This window comes from Oryzias melastigma, linkage group LG23, assembly GCF_002922805.2.
Source record: "Oryzias melastigma strain HK-1 linkage group LG23, ASM292280v2, whole genome shotgun sequence".
NCBI classification, from domain to species: Eukaryota; Metazoa; Chordata; class Actinopteri; order Beloniformes; family Adrianichthyidae; genus Oryzias; species Oryzias melastigma.
The window spans coordinates 5,421,066-5,445,368 of NC_050534.1; the positions used below are offsets into that span (position 1 = coordinate 5,421,066).

Genomic DNA, 24,303 nt, shown 5'->3' on the forward strand with positions numbered 1-24,303 from the left:
GGGGGCAGCACACAGACGGTTTTTGACTACATTTTCAAGAATTAAACTAATGTATTTTAATTTAATGACCAACAGACAGCACTTTTAAAGCCTCATTTATAGAGGTCAACAGCAAAAAAAGTTGATTTAGGGTTTGGCTATTCTTTAAGAACTAAAGAAGAATGATAAAAGATATAGAAGAATACATTAACTTATATCATTCTTATATCAATTTTTGAGAAAAGAAAATGTTTTTTAAAGCAATCTTCATTAAATATCACAGACATGCCACCAGCTTAACTCTACAACCCCGAAAGAAGTTCCGTTGACCTTTGACCTCAAGAGGAGGCCGCCATCTTGAATTTTTGGGAAAAATACAAAACACCTTTAGTACCAGCCACAAATGAAGTTGGCCCTGGATCCTAACGTCTCAATCTCCATTGGGGAGCTACTGGGGAAAAATGTTGGAATTAGAAGTTGTACATTTTAAACGGCGTGCATGTGCCGAGTTCACAACTGTTGCGTTCCGAGCTATTACGCACATTTTTGACCATCCCTCATAAAAATCCAAAACATGATTCTCCTGGCTCAAACTGAACAAAACAATGTAAGATACTCTTTCAGGAATGTGGGCGTGGTTAGCAAATAACGTCCGTTGCTAAGAAAATCCAAAAGTTTACTTTTGCCGAATCTTCTAAAACTTACATCCATCTGTTCGGTATCCCCAGGCGACCAAAACATAATATGGTTGCTATGGAGATAAAACCTACAGAAAAGCCACCATTTTGGATGAAGTGTTTTTTTCTCATCATTTTTGACTTCAAGGTGTTATTGAGGCAAAAGGAGGTTTTATTAACTGGAGTAGTCATGATTTGTGTAATCTAGGAAAATTCTGTTGACATTGTGATTTTAAAAAGGGTATTTTTTAATGTTAAATCAAATCAATTATTTGTACTTTTTCTACTCCTTTATCAGCTGGCATAATCCGACCATCATCATTGGTCCTCTGACGCGTGGAGTCAGATGACGCCGATCTTTCACTCGTGCAGCTTTATGAGCAGCAATGGGTTTAGAGCAGCAACAAAATCAGAGCCAGACAGCAGTTTTCAGCCCGCAAAGACAGCATCTATGTGTTTGTTAGCAGCCCGGTGAGAAGATGACAGATGGAAAGGCCAAGGGAAGGATGTGTCACACAGCTTCCTGAAAAGCCCTTCACTTCTGCTGTCACTGCTCGCCTGTGATCCAGGAGCAGGGAGGGTTTCCTTCATCCACTTTGATGTTAGTCCCGCTAAATAAGCTTCATTTATGTGGCATTAAAAGATGAATAGAACATATACAAAAAATTAAAGTAAAGGTGTGTTTTTTGAAAAAGTAATGAAGCTTCTTCAAAATAAAAGCATGCTAAACCCTCTTTTCTGTTAGATTATCTGTTTGAATGACCTTCAACAACTTGACTGACACTTTATAGATGAAAATACATGGTTAATGCACACTGACTGAACGCATTTGCATGAAATAATGCAGCTTACATAAAGATAAAAGTTTAAAATGTTTAATGGGAACAAAATGGTTTTGTAGATTCAAAATTTCTAAGGGAGTAAAAACGTTTAATTTATATTTTTTTGAAATTACGAGGTTTTTTTTTTTTTTTTTTTTATAATTTCCTGACCAATTCTGATTTTAACTTTTATCTAACACCCATGTGTCAAAGTCAAGGTCCTTCGGGTAATTCTATCCGGCCCTCCAGATCATTTCATTTTATTGTTATTAATGTCCGATGTTATCTTACGTTTAATTTTAACTTGTATAATTTGGACAAAATATATTTTTGTAGAGCGAAAAATATTGAAAGTTATTTAAGGTTTAAGTTGTTTTCCATGAATGAAGTTCAAAAAAAGGGTTGCCTCCCACACGCAGCCGGGGCATCAAGGCTCTGAGTCGACACGTTCTCACCCCAAGTCGTCACATATTGACGTTTGGTTAAGCACCCCTCCATGTCCCTTTTTGATGCTCTGGGTGTCCCCGACTTACTGGCTGTTTCCATTAAATCACGGGTCCCAAACCAACGGACCACGAACCAGAACCGGTCCAGTACCAGGACACGTAGCACACCAGTATCCAAACCTGGTACCCTAACCCAACACAAAACCAGATGTAGTATCGGGCCTGACCCGGTTCCAGATGTGGTCACTAATCACCGATTATTTTTCTAATTAGTTGACTAATCGGGTCATGTGCAAAGTGGATGTAAAGCACACGTCTTAACTATCATTAGATGTAAACTGACTAAAAATAAAGACAATGACGATGATAGTTTATTAAACTTTTAATGAATTGTGCAGCTTCTGTCCGTCATTAGTTTCTAGTATTAAAACAAGACTAAACTAGAAAAGTTGCATTACCTGCAATAAAGCTAGTGTGATACTTTTGCTGAAAAAAGTGACACAATTGATTTTAATAGCTGCAGGGATTTACTGAAAATGCAAAAGCTATTTGGAAAATGTTAAATGTGCTAAAAGACTGGAAATGTTTTTAAAGAACTATGACAGAGTGCTGAAGTTGACCGAAATTTCTTAAAATGTTGTAGTGAAATTGCTTAAAAATCCCTAATACATTTCAATTTTGTAAAAATATTTAGTGTGTTGCTTAAATATTAGCTAAACTCCAAATTAGCCTAAAATTCCTCAGTAACTAAATTAGCAAAAAACGTTAGCATGTTGCAAAAACACTATATTTGCCTAAAAAACCTCAGTAGATAATATATTAGCCAAAAACTTAAACATGTTGCTAAAATATTAGCTAAACTCCAAATGTTTTGAAAATTAATATAAAATATTAAAACATAACCCATGAATATATTTAAAAGTTTGATGCTAATCTACTTAAAATCCTGACATTTGAAGACTTTTCCATTTATCTCCTATGGGGGATATTTTACTCAGTATTTTAAAAACTATAAAGTTTATTAATACAAACAATCAATTCCAAGCGGAACATTTTGATACCAAGATAACTGAAATTACTGAAAGTTTAATTGAATTTTTACATTCAAAAAACAAATGAAAAGGAACAGGAGAATACTTTGTGTAACTTCACTACACTCTAACTCCATATAATATAAAGTAACGACTAATAGACTATTAAATCAGGGGTCGACTATTTTAACAGTCGTCGACTAATCGCTGCAGCCCTAATCTCATCACATCCCTTTGTTATGTAAGCACTCACAGATGACTGTGGAACAAACAGCAGAGAGGAAATTTCCTGGCGCTGGAACATCCCATCAGGAGCTGCAGGAGTTCCAGAGTGACCCATTCTTTAACAGATGTTAGTGGAGGGAGTCCTTTTAACAGGAATTCAAACAAGATATATCTTTAGTTTTTATAGTAGGAGAATTAAACAAAACTCAAAAATGCGTTTTAGTGAAAATCGCAAAGCTAACTTAGATGTTGTGGCTGGAGGGCCGACTGGGGGGCCGACTGGGGGCCGGCAGCAGTGCTGGCAGCATGTCCGCCGCTGGACATTCCTCAGCCGTGAGCTCAGCTCTGCGCTGTCCGTCGCTCCAGAGAGCCTTTCCTCTCTCCGGACTGCTCCCACTTTATTAACCCGCCACAATGAGGTGGGCACGACAGGAATGTGAGGGTGCATTCCTCCACACACACCCGTCTTCACGGAGCATCCCTCACCCCCCGCCTCTTCGGAAGATTTCCTCTTTGCTTCTCCCGACTTCTGAAATTCCAAGGAGATGCCGTACCACCAGGATACGGTACTGGTCCTCCCCAGTCACTTATGGAGCTTCTGCAATCATTCTGAAAAAGATTTATTCTTGTGTTTTGAAGCGTAAAGCTCAGTTCTGTCTGAATCTGTCCAAACGTGTGGAGATGGATCATCAAGGACACCTGCCAGACGACTCTTCCACATACACTTCTGGATTCACTTTCAATTGTAGAAAAATCACTAAATCAAAAAAAAAAAAAACTTACACATGCACAACTTAAAATTACAGCCAATTAACACTGACTACACACACAAATCTTCACAAATCACCTGATACACACACACAAAATCACATTTACACACAAATCTGATGTGAGACACTTCTTTGTCTGTAAGAGATGCGTTTAAATGCTGCTAAAATGCTGGGTCATCAGAGTTTTCTTATCAGCTGCTTTGTACTTGGATTGTGATCTTGGATCTGCTAGTTTTTTGGACTATTTTGGCATTTACTAAGATGTGTTTAAGCTACTTTGGAGTTTAGCTAATATTTCAGCTACATGCTAGCTGTTTTTTATGCTATTTCTAAGTTTAGCTATTTATATATGCTAGCTATGTTGGCAAATTTAGGCTTTTTTAAAGTTTTTTAGGCTGCTTTTGAAGTTATGCTAATATTTCCACGCTAGCTGTTTTGGCTAATTTTAGCTTTTATTCAGTTTTTTAGGCTATTTTGAAGCTTAGCTACTTTTTTCACCTACATGTTAGCTGTTTTTGCTAACCTAGTTTTGTTTTTTCGCTTTTTAGGCTAATTTGGCATTTAGCTAATATTTCACCTGGCTATCATCTTCAGCGTCTTTAACAATCAGTACTTTTTTTCATTTTTTAAGGCTATTTTGGAGTTTAGCTAATATTTCAGCTACATGCTAGCTGTTTTTGTTAATGTTGGCTTTTTTCCCGTTTTTAAGGCTGTTAAGAAGCTTAGGTTTTTTTCAGCTACATGATAGCTGTTTTGGCTAACCCAAGTTATTTTTATTTTATTTAGTTTTTCTGGCTAATTTGGCATTTAGCTAATATTTTAGTTGGCTATCAGGTTTAGCAATTTAAGCTATCAGCTTCATTCTTTTTAGCTATCAGCATCAGTGTTTTCAGCTATCAATTTCAGCATCTTCAGCTATCGGTACTAGCATTTTCAGCAGCCAAATTCATCTTACAGCATTCACACTAGTATTATTACAGGTAATGCTATATATCTAGTTCATAATTATGTTAAAAAGTTACAGTTTTGAAGTTTCAGAAATATAGTTTTATTGTGTTCAGTCAATGTTTATCCTGTAAGATGTGTTTTGGATTTTGGCCCTCGTGCGATTGAGTTTGACTTCCTGATCTTCATGAACCTGTGTGTGCTCTGGATCAGGACAGGGTGGACATAGAGGATGAATAGATGGATCGTGGTCAAATGTCCGCTTCAGCAATTGACTCCATGCAGCCAACCGGTTTCCTGACTTGTATCCTGTTGAAGCGTTTTCGCACCGTGTGAGAAATTCAAACCCCTGATTGCCGACATGTGAACTGCCTTCATGGGTGAATTATTCTCCTGTTTGCGTCTGCTCAGGGGGGAGGCCTGACACAAGAGCGATGATGGGATGCAGAGCACTCCACACCTTGTTATCTGCAGCCTGGTACCAAGTGGAGCTGCGCCGTCTTCGGCATGCAGGAAAAAATCCAAAAGGTTTCGGAAAGAGGTCAATGTCAGGGGGTTCTGGTCTGCACGTGCACATGCCTTTTCCCTGCTTGGACTGTAGCAATCTTGGTGTTAACACCCCCTGTTCCTTCACACATCCCTGTCCAGCTGCTGTCCCCCATGAAGAGGAGCTCGGGAGGTCAGAGGTTAAAGGGAGGGGAGACTTAATAAGGAGTGCGTGTCCTGAAGGGACGTGTTCCAGACACGAGCTTAGAGTGGAGACTATCAGGTAGAGGAGCCTTGGAGAACCGGACCACCGCAGGGGTCGGCTAACTGATACCTCTATCTGCATGAGATAGAACTTATCTGGAGGTGTCGCTGAAGGAAGCATCCCTGACTGACACCGCAAACCGTCAGCCCGAGTGTGGGCTTTGTTGGTCTTCTTCATGATAAAAAAATCTTTCAGCTTTTCAGCTTTATGTCCATTGAAAACGTTTCTTTTTCTTTACATGTTTTGTTGGAGATGCACCACATACTGGAGGCTGAGGCTACTTGTTACAGCTAAAAATTATAAAAATACCAAATTGAAATTTAAAGTTTGAAGATGTAGACACAAACAGCAGAAGTAGATTTGAATCTTTGAACATCTGTTTTTCTGCTGTGTTTTGTTGAAGGTTTGGATGGAGGACTTGGTTCTGCCCGTTTTCTCAGGATTGCTGAAAGTAGGCGGAGTTAATGCTTGTCCGGCCTCCATCGACAGTTCAAATTCTGTGGGGGATCTTAGAGCCGCGGTGGGCAAAATGTTTGACTCGAGGGCCTCAAAGGGTTCTAAGATTTGACTGGACCAGAACCAGATGAGTAGAGACAGAAGATAAGAGACAGAAATAACATGGAATCTGGACTAACACGTTTAAATTTTGATTGAAAATGTATATATTTTAAAACAGAACATTTTAGAGTTTTTATTTAAAGCCTATTTTTCAGGAAAAAAAACTAAACTTAGAGAAATACTGCGTTCAAGTGATTTATGTACACACATAAAAATAATACAAAAAATAAAATCTTATCACAGAAACCCAACTGGCTTTATTCAAGATGGTTTCCTACCTCTTAAAAAATTGAAATAAAATATAGTTAGTATACAAAGAGAGAACAAGCCAGTTAACTGTAACATAATGATTCAAAATCAAATTGGTTTTAAGAAAATGAAATTGGAAAATATTTCTTACTTTTTTTAATCTTGCTATTGAGCTCATTTAATAATTTGTTGCCACGGTAACAGAAGGAAACCTTGTGACTTCTGGATAGGAGGAAGGCGAAATGTCTGGTACCATTTGAGTGAAGTTGATTTTTTTTTTATTTTTTTTTTTTTAAATTGTTCATTACAGAAAATGTAAGTATCTAATGAATATTGATTTCATAAATATTTAATAATTTTGAAAAGAGTGGGTCACTAGTTGTCTCATAAACAGAATTTGTGTAACATTAAACAAACGTCAAATTATTTATTTGGATTATTAATACAATTTATTCCAGCTTGGCGGGCCAGATAAGGGCCGGATTTGGCCCAGGGGCCGTAGTTTTTGTTTTTGTAACTTCTTCCTTTTGCTCGTCAGCTGCTCAACGGTTGGCTGGGATATTATTTTGGGGTTTCGAGTTATAAAATGTGAAGTTCAGTCATTTAACTGCTCTGTTTGTTCACGCCCCCTTTCTATAGCTCCGCCCCCACAAACTGCAGCAGAGCCGGGCTCGGTTTTAAATCAGCACTAGAGTTAGTGAGGACTTCCGCCTCAGAAAAACTTGGACGTCTTATGTTGAAGTAGTGAAAAATGTCCACAATTCTGTAGTTTACACATGAAATACAGGAAGTTCTGACTGGATCCGATTAACAACACGTGATCCGTATGACCACGCACAGCTCTGTGGGAGGATCTGGATTAGTAATCTGTTATCATGAAAGGTGATTTCGTAAAGTAGTAAACTAGTACTTTTACTGTACTTGTGCTTTTTGGTGAACTTCCTTCCCATGATGCATCTGGGCGGAGTTCAGCTCCTGAAGGGGTACCATCCCTGAAGAAGCTCCTCCTCAAGACCTTTTTCCCACCTGCTGCAGGTGTGTCCGGCCGATCAACACAGAATGACCTCATGGAGGATGTCATCATGTGAGGTGAAACCGGGCCAGAACCAGGTGTGGCCCGTCTCATGTTGTGGTGCTGTAAAGAAAATGGGAGTTTTGGCCAAACCTGGTGAATAAATGACTCGGATAAGGAAGTGGAACCGAGTCAAGGTCAAAAGGCAGTGAGAGAAAAGTCCAGCTGTTGGGTTTTAGGGACTCACTCTGGAGAGCTGAGTCTTCTTGTGGAACGTTTCTCCACTTCTTGGCATTTTCGACTCTGTGCTTTCAAAGAGGCTTAGGTATAACAGAGGCTGCCGCCCAGCAGACACACGGTGACCTGTAGAAAAGGAGGAAAAGGGAAGGGAGTAGCCTGGCTGGTGTGTGCGTGGGGATCAATATGCTGCTGTAAGTGTGTCTGTGTGTGAGAGCTGAGGGATGTGAGAGTCAGCAGGCAGACAGCACCGGGTTTATTCACAGAGTGGGAGCGGCTCAGGAAACCGCCAACAGAAGCTTCCCGAGGAAAAGTCTCCGGGGCGATCTCCGAGTTTCTATACGAGGAAATGAGCCCGGTGGGCGTAGTTCTGACGAAGAGCACTTCCAGCGGAGGAACGCCGAATGGGAGACGCCCTCAGGAAGCATGACATTCTGCTTTACATGTGAGGAAGTTTGATTCTCCTAAGAATCGCTGAAAACAATCAGTGTGATGTGACAGAGAGAGCCAGATGAACTCTGGATAGGAGGAGGGAAAGGTTAGACTACCTAGGACCTTAGAGGATATTTACAACTGTGGCTGTGAGTCATTACCTAATGTTAGTTTTTAAAACCGGGCTTTTAGCACGAAATTGTCTTCTTGAGAGTTTAGACATAATGAAAGTAATAAGATAAAATCTATTATTATAACAGTTGAAGATGACTTTTTCCTGTAAAACGTTGACCTGTTTCAAGAGCATTCCACTCACCAATGTACAGCAAGAAGAAAAGAAGAGTAAGTAGTGAAGGAGAGTGAGAAAGTTAAAAAAGTGAAGATAAAACAAGAAAAGATGAAGAGAGAAGAAGAGTAAAGAAAAGTGAAGAGTGAAAAAGGAGAGTAAAGAAGAACGAAGAAAGAGGAAAGTAAGAAGAAGAGTAAAGAATGAAAAAGGAAAATAGAGAAGAAAAGAAGATTAAAGAAGAACGAAGAAGAGTAAGGACGAGTTAAGAAGAAAAAAGAGTGAAGAGTAAAGAAGTTAGGAAAAGTAAGGAAGAGTTAAGAGGAAGAGCAAAGAGTGAAAAAGGGAGAGTAAAGAAGAAAAGAGAACTGAAGAAGAAAAAGAAGAGTGAAAAAGAGTAAGAAAGTAAAAAAGTGAAGATTAAACAAGAAAAGATGAAGAGTTCAGAAGAGAAAAGAAAAGTGAATTGAAAAAGGAAAGTAAAGAAGAGTTAAGAAGAGTGAAGAAGAGTAAAGAAGAGTTAAGAAAAAGCAAAGTGTGAAGAAGAGTAAAGAATGAAAAAAGGAAAATAAAGAAGAAAAGAAGATTAAAGAAGAACGAAGAAGAGTAAAGACGAGTAAAGAAGAGTGAAGAAAAAGAAGAGTGAAGAAGAGTAAAGAATTTAGGAAGAGTTAAGAGGAAGAGCAAAGAGTGAAAATGGAGAGTGAAGAAGAAAAGAGAACCGAAGAAGAAAAAGAAGAGTGAAAAAGAGTAAGAAAGTAAAAAAAAAGTGAAGATTAAACAAGAAAAGATGAAGAGTTCAGAAAAGTAAAGTGAAAAAGGAAAGTTAAGAAGAGTGAAGATGAGCGAAGAAAGAGTAAAGTGTGAAGAAGAATAAAGAATGAAAAAGGAAAATAAAGAAGAGTTGAGAAGAAAAGATTAAAAAAGAACGAAGAAGAGTTAAGAAGAGAGAAGAGTAAAGAAGTTAGGAAGAGTAAAGAGTGAAAAGGAGAATAAAGAAAAGAGTTAAGAAGAGTAAAAAATAGTTGAGAGGGAAGAAGAGTAAAGAAGAAAAGTAAAGAAAAAGAAGAGTAAAGAAGAAAAAAAGAGCGAAGAAAAGTAAAGAAAAAAGAAAGAAGACTAAGGAATCGCAAAGAACAGTAAAGAAAAAGAAAGGAAGAGTGAAGAAGAGTACATAAGAAAAAGAAGCAAAAAGGAAGCATCAAAATAAAAGCTTTTCGATATTTGTGTTTAAGATAATTCTAGACAAGCGAACTTTTCCTAAAGGACATTGTTGTGGTTCGTTGATGTCCTCATTAGTCAGATTTGACTCGTCCAGAAAAAGGTGGAACATTGAAACCTGTCAGGTTGGACTTTTTATTGAAAGGATGTTCATCACATTGAAGCACATGGTAAACAGTTTGAACTTACAAAAGAGCTGCATGATCTACTCAGACGGAAACGTCTTGATTTCAAACGAAGCTTTGAGGGCGTCACCGCCCCCCTTCCCCCCGCCTTCAAAAACACTAAAGTAAACACAGAAAAGCAAAACACGGGAACAAGTTCGCACAAACAGAACTCCACCACTAAATCATGCCTTTAAAATAAAGCCTTGAATTTCCCAGCTGCTCTGGAACGCCTCCAGAACGTTTGGTACCTCACATCTAGAAACTACACTTTCTACTAAACAGGTAGTGATTCCTCTGGGTTCTCAGACTCCCCCCCTCCGACAGACGACCTTCACCCCCCATCGGGGTCACAGGTCATCGGGTAAGCACGTGCCCCGGGCGAGTGCACGCACTGGTCTGGTCATGAAAACTGGATCTGCTGCACGGTGGGAATCTGGAATGAAGCATGCTGGGATTGGAGCTCAGCGCCGTCGAGGAGAGTGGACAGAAGGGGGCGGGGCTTACCTGCTGGTATGAGGTGGTGTACACCATGACGTTCTGCTGCTGCCCGTCTGCCGTGATGATCCCTGCTGGAAGCGGGTTTGCTGCACACAAATTCATGCGTCAAGAAAAAGAAAAAAAGTGAAGAGAGCTTCACGGCTGGATTCTGCTCACTGAAATCATCTGTCAGCTCCTCGGTCAGCCCCTCCCCGACCGGCACGCCTGCAATGCCCTTCTCTCCCTTCATCGCCTGCAGAGAACACAACAATGGAAGACGTTGGCACAGAAGCTGAACAGACGAGCAGAATCGTGACATCAGAAGGCAGAGCCCACCTCTCGGAACTTCTGCAGGTAGAGCTTCAGCGGGTCCACGTACATGTCGAAGCCCAGCGTGGACATGGCGAACAGGATGTCCTCGCCGTTGATGGTCTTCCTCTTCTCCTGGTGGCAGCGCTCGCTCGCCTCCGACGTGATGAAGCTGATGAACTCACTCACGCACTCCTGCACGCACTCTTTGGCGTCTTTGGCGATCTGTGGAGTGGAGGAGTGGGGGTGAGGCGGGCCTGTAGGGGTACCAGCCTCCAGGCCTCGAGGGCCGGCTTCCTGCTGGTTTTTCCAGAAATCCAGTCTCATTTGCTGCCGATTACCTGGATCAGGTGTGTTTAGCTAATAAGGAGCTTCGATGGTTGAAAAACCGTAACCTCAAGGTCTGGAGTTTACAGCACATGTGTCAAAGTCAAGGCCTTTTGGCATTTACTAAAGTTTTTTAGGCTGTTTCGGAGCTTAGCTAATAATTCAGCTACATGCTAGCTGTTTTGTCTAATTTAGGATTTTCTTTTTAAGTTTTTTAGGCTATTTTGGAGTTAGGCAGACATTTAAACGCTGGTTATTTTTGTTAATTTAGGCTTTTCTTGTAAGTCTTTTTTAGGATATTTTGAAGTTTAGCTAATTTTTCAGCTACATGCTAGCTAAGTTTTATTTTTTTAGGCTAATTAGGCATTTTGCTAATATTTTAGCTGACTATTAGCTTCAGCGTTTCAAGCTATCAGCTTCAGTGATTTCAGCAACTAGGTTTAGCGTTTTTAGCTATTAATTTAAGCATTTTTAGCTATCAGCTTTAGCGTTTTTAGCTATCATTTTAAGCATTTTAAACTATCAGCTTCAGTGTTTTTAATCTACCAAATTCAGCATTTTCAGCTATCAGCTCTAGCATCTTCAGCTGACAAATTCAACTTACAGCATTCACAGTAGCATCATTGCAGGTAATGCTATATATTTAGTTGATACTTTCATTAAAAAGTTATGTTTTTAAAGTTTTAAAATGTAGTTTTAGAGTGTTCAATAAACATTTATCCTGTTCGCCCCACGACCGAAGGTGTGTTTTGGATTTTGGCCCCCTGTGTGATTGAGTTTGACACCCCTGTACTTCAGGCTTGCTTTAAGTGTCTCTAATACATCATCTGTATATTGTGACGATCAATAGTTCCACATCTTCTCTTTAAAAAGCTCTTAAACTCCTTTAAAGAACTGTTTCACAATGCTGATAGATCACTGGCTCCCCCTGCTGGCGTGATCTGGTGCCTGCACTGAATAATCTCCTGAAGACACATCTCAAGATAAGATTTTTGGACCTGACTGAGCCACAATTAGATTTCATAGTTAGTCTCACACTCCTAAACTCTGGGGGTCAACCATGTCCTCTCATAGGCTGACTTTAACAAACCTTTCCAGTTTGAGGAACGGCGTTCTTCATGATGCGCGCCACGTTTGCGATGGGCAGATAGATGTCCTGCTCTCTGTAGTTCTCCTTGGCGCCCCCCTCCTCGTGGTCGTTCATGCTCTCCTCTCCGTCCTCTGCAGAACACAGACTCCAGCTGAACAGTCGGGTAGGCGGGAAGCTCCCAGGAACGTCAGATTCCTCACTTACCATCCTGGGGTTGGAGGACGTACTGCCCAGAGGCCATGTACTCCCCAGTGATGCCCAGCTGAGACGTGTCGGTGGTCGAGCTGTCGCCGTCCATCTGTGACTATTTCAGAGCACCCGACTGGAACCCGGGAAGCTGCGGGATGCGGATCGGCTTCAAATGTTCCTGAAACCAAGCAGCATGACAGCATCGTTATTCCAGCGTGGAAGCTGGGCTGCTGATGGAGTCAACTTCTTTAACTGGAGGATCAATTACAAATACATAGAATATTTGAAGGAAGATATTCATGTAACTGAAACCAGAGTCTATTGAAAAAGTAAATGAAGTGGATCATTTGCTTTAGTATTTCTTGCAAGTCTAAGCCTTTCAGAGTAAACTATATCTATATATTAGAGCTGGGAGCGATTAAAAAGAAATTAGCTAAATAATCGCAAATCTGGAAAAAATTAATCGCGATTAATCGCTATAATTTTTTATTTTTTTTTGGTGTCAGTGTTTGCCGACAACTTATTATCCACGAATAATCACAATATGAAATCACACAGGAAACTCTACATTTAGAACATTTATTCTTAATTACTGCTGTCAATCGATTACAAAAACATTCTAATTAATCGCACTTTTGTGTTGGGATTAATCACGATTAATCTCAATGTTTTACCAGGTAAAATGTATTTGTGAAAATGTGATCTAAACCACAAAAATAGCAAGAATAAAGCACTAAAAACGGATTGAATATTTATTTCTTTTGTAAGTAGCCATGGTGTAAGCGGGATAATACTTTATTAAATATTTTAACGCATGCCGTGGAAGTCTTACCCGCCGAGTTAATATATATAAATCCTTTGGCATGCTAAAGAACATTTTTTTTATCTAATACAAGTTATTTTTACAAAGTCTTTGTTCACACAGAAGTAAGACGCATCAATCTCTGAGGCTCCGCCCATTTCATGATGTCATTCTAGAACCAGCCTCGGTTTCACTGGACGACAACCAGCATGCAAACTTTTGTGAAGATACATGTGCATTTTGTGCTAATTAAATGATAGCCGATCACCGCTAGCTCCGCGGAGAAAGTTAGGCTATGTTCCTTCATTACACATTATTTAGTGTGTTCACCATTTTGTAGTCCTGTCTGAATCTGCAATTCCAAAATCAAGTGCACAAAAAATTTCCCAGAAGTGTTTGTGAAAAACCAGTGTTCGTTGATGCAAACTAGATTGGCAAATATAGACCACAATGCATTGTGTTTGAACAACTTAAAGGGTTACTAAACCATATATCAACTTTTTATTGACCTCTATAAATGGGCTGTCTGTTGGTTATTAGAGCTGCCATAAACGATTATTTCAATAGTCAACTAATCGCCGATTACTTTTTCCGAATAGTTGACTAATCGGGTCATGTGTAAGCTGGTTTTAAATCACACATCTTAACCATCATTGGCTTTAAATCAACAAAAATAAAGACAATTAAGATGATAGTTTATTCAACATTTAATAAATCATGCCGTTTCTTTCCTTCATTTGTTTCTGGCATTAAAAAAAAAAGATTAAATTAGATTTGTATCTAAAACATAGAAGCTATTTTTCACAAAGATAAAATTTCGTCTCACTAGGTCATTACGATACGTTCACACTGGACGCAGAGCGATGTGAATTCCCACCAGACATTTCCGTGACAATACACAGGCGCTTCTGCAAAAGCTTTTTTGTTTATGCCATCAAACTGTAAATTAATAACCTAAAAACCTTACCCAATGTTTCTGCTAAGAAGAAGCTAGTAGTTAGTGGGCCTACACTCCTTTAATTTGTCTCTTAAGACACATAGAGAGAAGTGTGTGTCTGTCTGTGTGCCTGTTTTTTGTTTGTGTTGTGCGTTAAAACATTTCTCATCTCTACAATTTGTTTAGATACAAAAAAAGATAATGTAGTCGCTGTGTTATTGTGAAAAATTGGTTATATTTTGAAAATAAACCAGATTTTCTCATGTATCTTAATGTAACTTCCTGCCAAAATTAACACGGAATCACGGATTGCTCGCGGCTCGCATAAAATAGACCAGACGCCGAAACGATCCGCTGCATAGCGCGAGCCCTCTGCGGAGGACCTATGGTGTGAACCACACAATTTAGAAACATAAATAAATGACTGTTCGACTAATCGTGGCAACCCTATTGGTGATTGCAAGATTTTTGATGAATTAAAATAAACTTGTTTTAATTCTTCAAAATATAGTCAAAAACTGCTGCCCCCTACAGGTTGAATCGAGGCATTACAGTTGAATTTTGTGATTGGTCGAACTATGCAAGTTTCACGTCATGATCTGCAGCTCCAGTAACATAACAGTCCAGCCCCCAAACCCCGCCCCTCTGACTGGATTTTCACATGTCGGCTGTGGGTGGAGTCAGACTCCAACTCCCCTGTTTGGTGACCCTTTAATAAACCCTCCATGTTTTCATCAGAAGAACTCAGTGGACTTAAATAAAATTTGTAAAATACTCTTAAGTTTTTCACTTTGTGAAATCTGTGACATCTTACGTGCTATAAATAAAGTAGTGATCATAGTGTCTGAATTGCTTTTAAAATCTAGGATACTTTGTGACGTCACAGTGTGAAGACCCACTCAGTGGATTTGGAGCAAAATTCAGCTTTTGGGGGTGCTTTTTAGAGATAAATTACCATAATAATATACTTAAAAGCTAAAAAAAAATGTGATTGGGCATGATAAAGGCATTCAAAGGTATTTTCTCAGCGGTGGACTGCGGCTCCGGCTCCTGTCCGTCTGGAACAGCTCAGGCTGCGTTCAGGTTCCCGCATTTCCGCCGTTAAAACATCAACAAGGCAGACGCGGACCCTACATATCGTCTCCTAGAGGGTCTTAAGTCTTTATTCACGTCACAAGTGAACTTTGAGTGTTTTCCTGAGCGGGCCGTTCGGCTGCGTGTCAGACTGCAGCCGCGGAGCGTGAATATCCCCCAGAGCCCCGCGGGCTGCAGATGTCAGCGGGACGTGTTTAGCTAACGCTAGCTTTGTTCCCGCGGGACTTGGAGCGACTTGCCGGCGTTAGTGCATCCGAACAGTCGGTGGTTTCAGGCTAACGTGACGGTGAGGAGATAACCCTAACGGGTTCGCGGTGTCTCCGGCGGTCGCTCTCATGGTGAACCCGCTGTAACTTGCTCGTGCGTCGGCCTGTTCTTTGTCGTGCCGAGCCGGGAGCAGGGCCCTAGCGTTCGGCGGCTTTTAAAAGTTTCGCCCGCAGACACTTCCTGACGAGCAGCCCTCACTCATTCAGACAACAAATAAAAAAATCAGCCAGGGACGGACATTTCCATTCGAGCTAACGACAAACCGGCTAGCAATCATTGGCCGGAGCCAGGCACAAACCTGCTATGAAGCCCTGGTTGGTTCCCTCCCTGAGACGGCTGTGTGGTTGGACAGAAAATGGCTGCGAAACGACCAGTCCCAGCGCGGAGCCGCGCCTGCACTACCGGCCTCGACCGGCAGAGGGCCGTGCTGCGTTCCATGACGTCTCGGAAATATTACAATCTGTGAACTGACCCAGAGTACAAAGACTGCTCTCTTCAAACTGCGTTCATTATTGCGAATGTAATTAGTGAGTTCACACTCATAAAATACGACACTGAAATATTTTTGCCTTTTTGGTCTTTTCTATCAAATTGTTAATGTGAATTTTCGGATTTCCTATTGTTATGACAGTAATGGAATCTATCACTTTTTGTCAAATAAAAACTTGCATGCCCCCAAAATGCCATAGACTTAAGAAATAAACAGCTATTATTCAGTCATTCTCTATATCAGAATGGCCATTCTTGCTCTGATAAAATGTTAAAACATATTCTTGCTAGTCATATATATGTTAAATTTAAATTTAAATTTTATTCTTTAGTGAAAGTTATTGAAATTCTCAACTGGCCAATCAGATGCCTCAATTAAAAGACGTGGTTCTCACATGTCCCATGTATTCTGTATTATCACAAAATGTTTTTTCAAATAGCTCAGAATGATCTCGAACAGATGTTTTAAGGCAGTAGACCTAAAACCGTTCACATTTTTCTCTTTTTTTAAACTCTCTGAGTTCCATTTTTTGTAGAAAAATAGTCCAACATTATAGAATCAAACCAAAAATCACCTTTCCAAGCTGAAAGGACATGCAGGGCATGGTTGAAATTGATTGAAATGTTCAAAAATGTAAATAAAATAACAAATAAATCATCAAAACAATGAGAGGTGAACTGCTTTATGCCAGGGGGTTGTTGTAAACATTGTTTGTGGAAGATTTTAAAAATGTTCCACCAATAGACGTGATTATCAACCACCAATCTGAAAAAAATGTAAAGGTTGATTATCTTTTAAAACATAAACAGAGAAAGGGAGAAAATAGAAATTGATAGATAAAAATAGTTTGAATAAATGAAAAAAAGAAAACCCTGACAATTCCGAACAGCTGGTGACTTAATTGAACGTGAAATGAAACAGTCACATGACCTCCCTGGTATCAGAAAGTAAGAAGAAGATCCACAGCAGATTCAAAATGGCCGATCACTGCCCGTTGACGTTGTCTGGCTGCAACCTCAAAATGTCCGTAATGTGGGAAATAAATGGGGACTGACAGACCCACCTCTCCATCCTATTCAGTTAAACCTGTCATTCAAGTCCTCATAAATACTTTATTTTGTCACCTCCCCCCAAAACCCCTAGGACCTGTCAAGTCCAAACTCCGGCCCGTGGGCCAAATATGCCCTGCATTCAAATTTCCACTGGCTCCTTTTATAAAATCAGAATTTCCTGAAAACCGTGTGATTGGCTACATTACATTTTAAACTGTAAACCTGGGACCTGTTAATCAATCAATTGGAATCAATTTAAACATAAAAATATAAATCGATTTACCCCATTAAGCTAACATCCACTAGCTTGATGCTAACATTTAATGGAGTTCCCCATAGGACGGCTAATGCTAACGCTAGGTCGATCTAAACATCCATTGCTGACTAAACGAACATCTTTATAAACTCACAGGCATTGACTCTTTTATGGAAATAATTTTTAAAGGACCCATTTGTGGTCTAATGCATAATTCTTTGCTAATTCTTTACTTAATCTTCTTGAATAAAGTGTACTTCTATAGCGCGATCGCCACCTAGTGGCCAGACTGAAACACCCTCCAGGAGAAGCAGAACAATGTTAATGATCTGAACATTTTTGTTAGAACTTCTTTAGATAATCCATGTAACACTGGATGATATTAAAAATCTGATGATTTTACTAAAACATTTCACAATATGTGAACTGTATCAGATTAATACAAATGTATTCAAGAATAATTTTACAGAGGTGTCAAACTCAATCATAAAGGGGTCAAATTTAGGTCAGGAACAGGATAAACATTTGTTAAACACTCTAAAACTATATTTTTAAAACTTTAAAACCTTAACTTTTTAACATAATTATGAAGAATAAATAAACAGGAATATTATTCCAGAATAAATCAGCTTAAACCTTAAATACATTTCAATATTTTACTCTCTAAAAAAATATATTTTGTTAAAATTATACACGTTAGATATTAGCACAAGATAACATCAGATCACCAATAACAATAAAATAAAATGATCTGGAGGGCCGGATAGAATTACCTTGAGGGCCGGATCTGGCCCCCGGGCCTTGACTTTGACACATGTGATGTAGTACGTAGAATATTAATGTCTTTCTAAACAAATGTGCATAAATGTGTAAACTCAAAATTTAATTGAATTGAAGGATCGAAAGAGTTGAAGAAAAACCTGAATCGAATCGATTCAGCCTCTAGTGAATCGAATCGTTTCTGGAAATTGTTATCGATACCCAGCCCTACTTTCTAGCTCATTGAGGGCTTCCAAGATAAGAGGAAATTAGCACAACTGTCTTCCCTAATATGCCAAGGGCTGTTTTCAAGAAGTTCAACATCAAGATGCTATCTTTGTTAAGCTAACTGAGAATAAAATGATGAAAAATTGACAGTAATTTTGAAAAAAATAACATACGTGAAGAGATATTGCCTTATTCCATTCCAATAAAATGTCCATTAAATTGTTCCTTTGCATATAACGCTAATAAAATAGTTCAAAGATTGTGTGGGTGAATGGTCAGCCCTCAAACATTTTCACCACCCCAACTTTTTTGCAAAAGGTTTGGAGGAAATGGACGAGGAGAACGAGCAAACTCCACACAGGAAGAACCCAGTGGGGATCTCACTAAGTGGGGAAAATACTCAGTTTGGTCTGTTTTTTTACAATGATACAGAAAACTCTAGTTTCTGTTGCTTTAGGACATCAGACAGAACTGCTCTTTTTGTTTCTCCACTTCTAAGTTCTCCGGCTCATTTAGCCACACCAACCAATAAGCATCTGTGTCGAACATCGCCTGAATATTCATGGTGGCCGTTGACTTTTAGCGTCTCATACAAATGAAAGTACACGACTCTGGAGGGGGCAGAGCTGTGTTACAGCCCGTGTTTGACCCCCTCTAACGTTCTCCTGCCAGCAGAGCTCCACAGTCTGCATTTCAATTCCAGAAAAGCTCATCTGTGTGCTGGAACCATGTCCGTGTCCTGAACACTCGTGCAGCTGCGTCCGCCTGTACCCCATGCACAAGTTGGGATCAACTTCATGGCCTGCTGTGGTCTTTGGGGGGAAACAGTCTTTCTGTGTCAGCGTTCCAGTGTTCCCTCCGACAGTTGTGTAAGATAAATATCTTAATCAAAGGTAGTGCCTTGCCATGTGCACGTACCCTTAGAGCGTGACGCCATTAAACTGTGAAGGTAGGAGGTTCATCCGTCTCTGCCAGCTGGACCCTGTTCAGGGGTTTCAGCTGATCCTCGGTGATGTGTGTTGAAGCACCAGTGGGAGGCACTGGTGCCTAAAGCTAATGAGGAGTCACTCCATTGTAATAAGAATGTTGAGGGCTTAAAGAAGTACAATGTTTTGCGATGCAAAAACACATTTTACAGAATTCATTTTTCTTGACTGACATCAAATAGTTTACTGAGGAAAATATAAAACTTCAATTTGGAACTTTGTTTCTTAGGCACAAAATATGAACATTTGTAGGTCATCTCTTGAGGGAGCAGTGAGCTGCAGACACAGTCATGCTTGGGCTCCATTTGGTGATTTATACCCCAATCCAACCCTTTAGCATTGACTATATAATAGAGCTGGACAAAGCGGGTATGAAAATGCATTCTCCGATTCAGTCACCATTTTTCCCGCAATACGGACGCCGCCATTTGGGGCCAGTCAATAGTGATTGGTCCGAGTCGGTCTGAGTCAACGTTTCTATGGCAACTACAATCAGGAGTGAACTAGGTCTACATCACTTTCACTGAAAGCGGGCTGGAGAGAATCTATAACTTGCATTAAAGAAAAAATATTGTGGAAAAAAAATCAGGATTTGCAATAAAGATGTTTGAACTTTATCAGAGTAAGAATGGTTGTTCTGACTGAGTAATAGCTGTTTATTTCTCCATAGAGGTCTATGGGATTTTGGCTTCCTGTTTGGAATGCGGGGGTGGGGTGTCACTGAGTCCAAATCGCTTTATAGACTAGATTAGAAATGGTTTATTTCAAGCAATCAAAAGAAAAAAAAGTAAATTAATGTGCAATACAATCAATCATCAGAAGTTTACATCCATAGCAACATGTCAAACACAGGATAACTAGACATTAACAGATTGCCTGAAAGGGAGTGTGAGGAAGCGAATTTATATAATCCCACCCCGACTCGATCATACCATTTCCTTTACGTGTATTATCATTATCCGGTTTATAACTTAAAATCCAGTCAATGGTGTTAAGCAGGGAGCCTATGAGTCCTATTTTTAGAGTATTTGGTATTACTTGACTGTAAATTTGAAATTACTACCTTGTAGTCTATGGAAATATAATCCATTTAAGTTTGTTGATCAACTATGTATATATTTCACAAAGCAGGAAAAATAAGTGTTTCTAGAATAAAATAATGGAATGTGACAAAATCCATCATCACGGGCAAAAAAACAAACAAGATAGTAATCAAAAACCAAAATGTCTCAGATTATATCAAACATATTAGGATAAAAAAATACTTTTTTTTACAGTTTAGTCGAATTTTCCTTTAAATTCTTAAATTACTTATGGGAAATTGAAATCACCCCCCCCCCCTTCCAAATAAAGAAGCAAGCTATGAATTTAGTGAAAGTTATATAGAAAATATCAAACCATCTCAATTTATAGGCACACACACATATAATTGTGTTTATGTGTATTAAAGGGACTTCTTAAATATGTGTTTAAATTCATTTTCTATAGGGTTATTAGACCAATAGGAACCCTCCTACAGTCTTAGAATTTTTTCAGAATTAGCAGGACACTACCCCTGTCCTAATTCAAAATGTCCCTCCAGTGTTGGGTCTCTTCTGATCAATTGTCCTGCTAATGTACGTTTACCAACACACACACAAAGGTAAAAAGAAAAAAAATCATTTTAAGTGCTGCGGAAACTTTTTCTGAGCAAAGATTTAGTACAGCTCTTACTTTTGTTTTCCACTGAAACTCCAGTTGGCAGCACACAGCTGTACACCAAAACAACAACATGATCTCACGAGAAACATTTCGAGGTAAATGCTCACTCATTAATCCTGCGCTTGTTGTCATAATAACACACACACCCTCACCGGTCACTTGTTCCTTATCAGCCAATCACATGGCAGCAACTCACTGCATTTAGGTACGTAGACGTCGTCAGATGAAGATGCTGAAATTGAAAGCTAAAACGCTGAAGATCATAGGCAACTAAAATATTAACTAAATGCCAAATATACCTAAAAAATACAAAAAAAACTTAGGTTAGCCAAAACACAGAGAATAGGTGAAAAAATAACTTCAAAATAACCTAAAACATTGAAAAAAGCCTAAATTAGCCAAAACAGCTAGCGTGTAAATATTATCTAAACTCCAAAACAGCCTAAAAACTTTTAAAAAGCCCAAATTAGCTGAAGCAGCTAGCATGTAGCTGAAATATTAGCTAAACTCCAAAATAGCCTAAAAAATCGTAACAAATGCCAAAATAGTCAAAAAACTTTTCAAAACTTTAAAAATGTAACTTTTTAACTTAATTATGAATAGTCAGGAAGTCAGGAATATTATTCCAGAATAAATCAACTTAAACTTGAAATAACTTTAAATATTTTACTTTATAAAAGTATATTTTGTCAAAATTATACAAGTTAGAAACAAGCATAAGATAACATCGGGCCATTAATAACAATAAAATAAAATGATCTGGAGGGCCAGATAGAATTACCCTGAGGGCCGGATCCGGCCCCCTGGCCTTGACTTTGACACATGTGTGCTAAAGGTAATACTACCAATACTTCTGGGTTTTGATCAGTAGAAAGCGAGCCCAAATGGCTGTTTTACTGTTAAAGGGTGCAGACCCGTGCCACAGGCGCACGCGCTCACCCCCTCGCGGGGCTCCTCCTCGCCATCTCTCCAGCTGCCGCCCCTCCCTCCTCCCTCCCTCCCTCCCGCTGCAGCCAGCAGTGGTACGCTCCAGCTCGGATGCGTTTCGCTCCTCGGCCGGTGATCAGTCCTCATCAGTACCACAGGAGCCTCGGACTCCCGGGCCCGTCCGTCCCGCCATGAAGCAGACTCTGAGCGAGCTGATGAGGATGAGCAGGATTTGCCGGATGGTTTTCGCCACTTGTTTGGGATCCTTTGTTCTGGTCATCTTTTACTTCCAAAGTCTGTTTAACCCCGGTGAGAGCCCTTCGTTTACCCCGCAGAGAGAGTGTGTGTGCGCGTGTGTGTGTGTCGCAGTCTGTAACAGTAACGCAGCGAGGGACTCGACCCTGAAGGAGCCCTCAGGTGGTTCGGGACTTTTGGACCGGGCTGCGTCGAGGAATGGATGCGCGTTTTTGTGCGTGGTGGCGCACAGCTGACAGCGGCGTGAGCGCTTCCGGAGCGGGCTTTTGTCCTCAGAAACGTGGCTTGGCGCCGGCTGGTTTGGCACCAGAACGGACCCGAACGTCCCCCTATCTGGAGATCAGTCATTCCTACATAAAAGTGTCCTGGAATTCCGGTTGAATGTGAAGCGTCACGCAGCAGCCACTGATGTGAGCGCGCCTTGAATCCGTTCTCCCCGCAGATGAAGTCCTCCTCTGGGAGAACTGGACTTCAGGGATGTTACGTTTGCAAAGCGGCTTTGTTGCCTCGTGAATCCAAGGCTTCATTTGCGCTAAAATGAAGCGGAACTCTGCGCATTCCTAACAACAGGTTAGACGCAGGAACGACGCCGGTTTGCAGATGTGGGGATGTGGCAACACTGCTGCTCCCAGAGCGTGCGCTGTGGCTCATGACACGCACGAAAGTGAGTGAAGTGTGTATCTGTGGGGGGGTCTGTATGGAGTGATATTTGTGCCATTATTCCAAGCGCAACTCGTTGCTTTGAGAGTGAAACAATGTGTGCTCAAAAAATTATTTTGCTCTTGAAACACAAAAATATGTTAAATCTAAACAATGTTTGCTCTTGAAAATGAGAAATACCTGCAAACAAAACAAGTATAGGCAGAATCCAGATTCTTCTAACTTCGCCTACGGAGAGTTATGGTAAACCATGTCAGAACACTCACTATATTGTCACTACATTGACAAATATAGACCACAATGCATTGCATTTAAACACACGTTTGTTTAAATAACGCATCAACAGAATACAGTGGAATGACAAATAGATGGCTATAGCTAATATTTCTGTTACATGCTAACTGTTCTGGCTAATTTTGCCTTTTTTATTTTTTAGGCTAGTTTGAAGTTTAGCTATTTTTTTACCTACATGTCATTTGTTTTGGCTAACTTAGTTTTTCTTTTAATTTTTTAGGCTAACTCTGCATTTGGCTAATATTTTAGCTGGCTATCAGCTTCATCATTTTCAGCTATTAGCTTCAGCGTTTTTAGCTATCAGCACTAGCATCCTCAATGGCGAAATTCTATTTATTGCATTACCTTTAGCATTATCGCAGGGAATACCATATATCTAGTTTATAATTAAGATTTAAATTTATTTTTTTTTAATTTTTTTTTTTAATGTTCAGTAAATGTTTATCCTGTTCCGTCCACGACCTAAAATGTGTTTTGGATTTTGGCCCTTTTTGACCAATCAGCATCAACCTTTATGACAATGTCTGTGATTGGCTGACTTTTGTGGCACATTTGGTGCTCTGTTTACAGCTCTAAAAAAAGAATTCATCTTTTTTTTGCTCATATTTTTGAGTTTAAACTGTTTTTTTCTGTTTCAAGGGCAAAATAATTTTTCGCGTACACACATTTTTTTTCTCAAAGCAGTGAGTGTTGCGCTTGGAATAATGGCACAAAATTCCCTCCGTAGGTCTAAAGTGACACCCACACGCTGGAGGTGAGGAGAGGAAACAAACCAGAGCAGACGTGATGTCACATCTGTGATTTAGGGATTTCTGCGTGGAAGCAGCGGCTCTGTGACTCACTGCAGCTCACGGCCACTTATTATCCCTAATCCCCAAAGGGAAAATCACCATGATGCCCTGCTTTAGCAGACCCGGATTGGGTTTAAACTTTGAAAGGATCCATCTTAAATCTGCAGACACTCAAAAATGAGGGTTTTGGAAGCAAAACGACTGTTGCCACAGTTTTCAGATAGAAATAAGAAGTGAGTTTTTAAAGGTCCAGTTAGGTTGACACTGTCTGGAGTAAGTGGTTACTCTGAAAGTGAGAGGCTAGTGACAGATTTAGTGAGATCGTGTCCTCATAGCACCCCGTGGACAGATTATTATTGTTATTTTAAATTGCTTTAGCTTTTCTTGGGGGCAAGGAGGCTGCACAACATGGGATTTCTGAGCTGAACTTCATTAAATCTCCTGACTGGAAGGGGAATTGATTGTAGAGATTGAACAGACTCCATTAAATCATCCTCAAAAACCCTGCGTGGATTCTCCTCCGATGCCGCACCAGCATCTGCCCGACGTGTAGAAAATAGCCACATCACAGAGCAGATGTCTCATTTAGCGCGGCGATGACAGG

At 39.9% G+C, this 24,303-nt stretch overlaps 2 protein-coding genes across 2 annotated transcripts in view; one reads left to right on the forward strand and one right to left on the reverse strand.

The window, feature by feature from the left end:
- Positions 1–9,761: 9,761 nt before the first annotated feature.
- On the reverse strand, positions 9,762–15,738 carry nfyba (nuclear transcription factor Y, beta a). The gene is made up of 7 exons (XM_024291903.2): positions 15,599–15,738; positions 12,215–12,377; positions 12,011–12,141; positions 10,621–10,818; positions 10,462–10,537; positions 10,312–10,391; positions 9,762–10,240 (listed from the first exon to the last, which is right to left on the reverse strand). The coding sequence occupies exons 2-7, from the start codon at positions 12,306–12,308 to the stop codon at positions 10,208–10,210; spliced, it is 612 nt and encodes a 203-aa protein (XP_024147671.1). The 5' UTR covers positions 12,309–12,377; positions 15,599–15,738; the 3' UTR covers positions 9,762–10,207.
- Positions 15,739–21,591: 5,853 nt separating this feature from the next.
- chst11 (carbohydrate (chondroitin 4) sulfotransferase 11) overlaps positions 21,592–24,303 on the forward strand; it is an 80,348-nt gene continuing 77,636 nt past the window's right edge. Inside the window, exon 1 of the mRNA XM_024288096.2 lies at positions 21,592–22,008. Coding sequence (XP_024143864.2) covers positions 21,657–22,008 — 352 coding nt within the window. The 5' untranslated portion in view covers positions 21,592–21,656. The remainder of the gene's footprint in view (positions 22,009–24,303) is intronic.

Coding starts and splice junctions, on each gene's coding strand:
- nfyba (XM_024291903.2), bottom strand. CDS start 12,308: ATGGACGGCGACAGCTCGACCACCGACACGTCTCAGCTGGGCATCACT. Junction 12,142..12,214: donor CGTCCTCCAACCCCAGGATG/GTAAGTGAGGAA, acceptor TGTGTTCTGCAG/AGGACGGAGAGGAGAGCATG. Junction 10,819..12,010: donor CCGTTCCTCAAACTGGAAAG/GTTTGTTAAAGT, acceptor TCCACTCCACAG/ATCGCCAAAGACGCCAAAGA.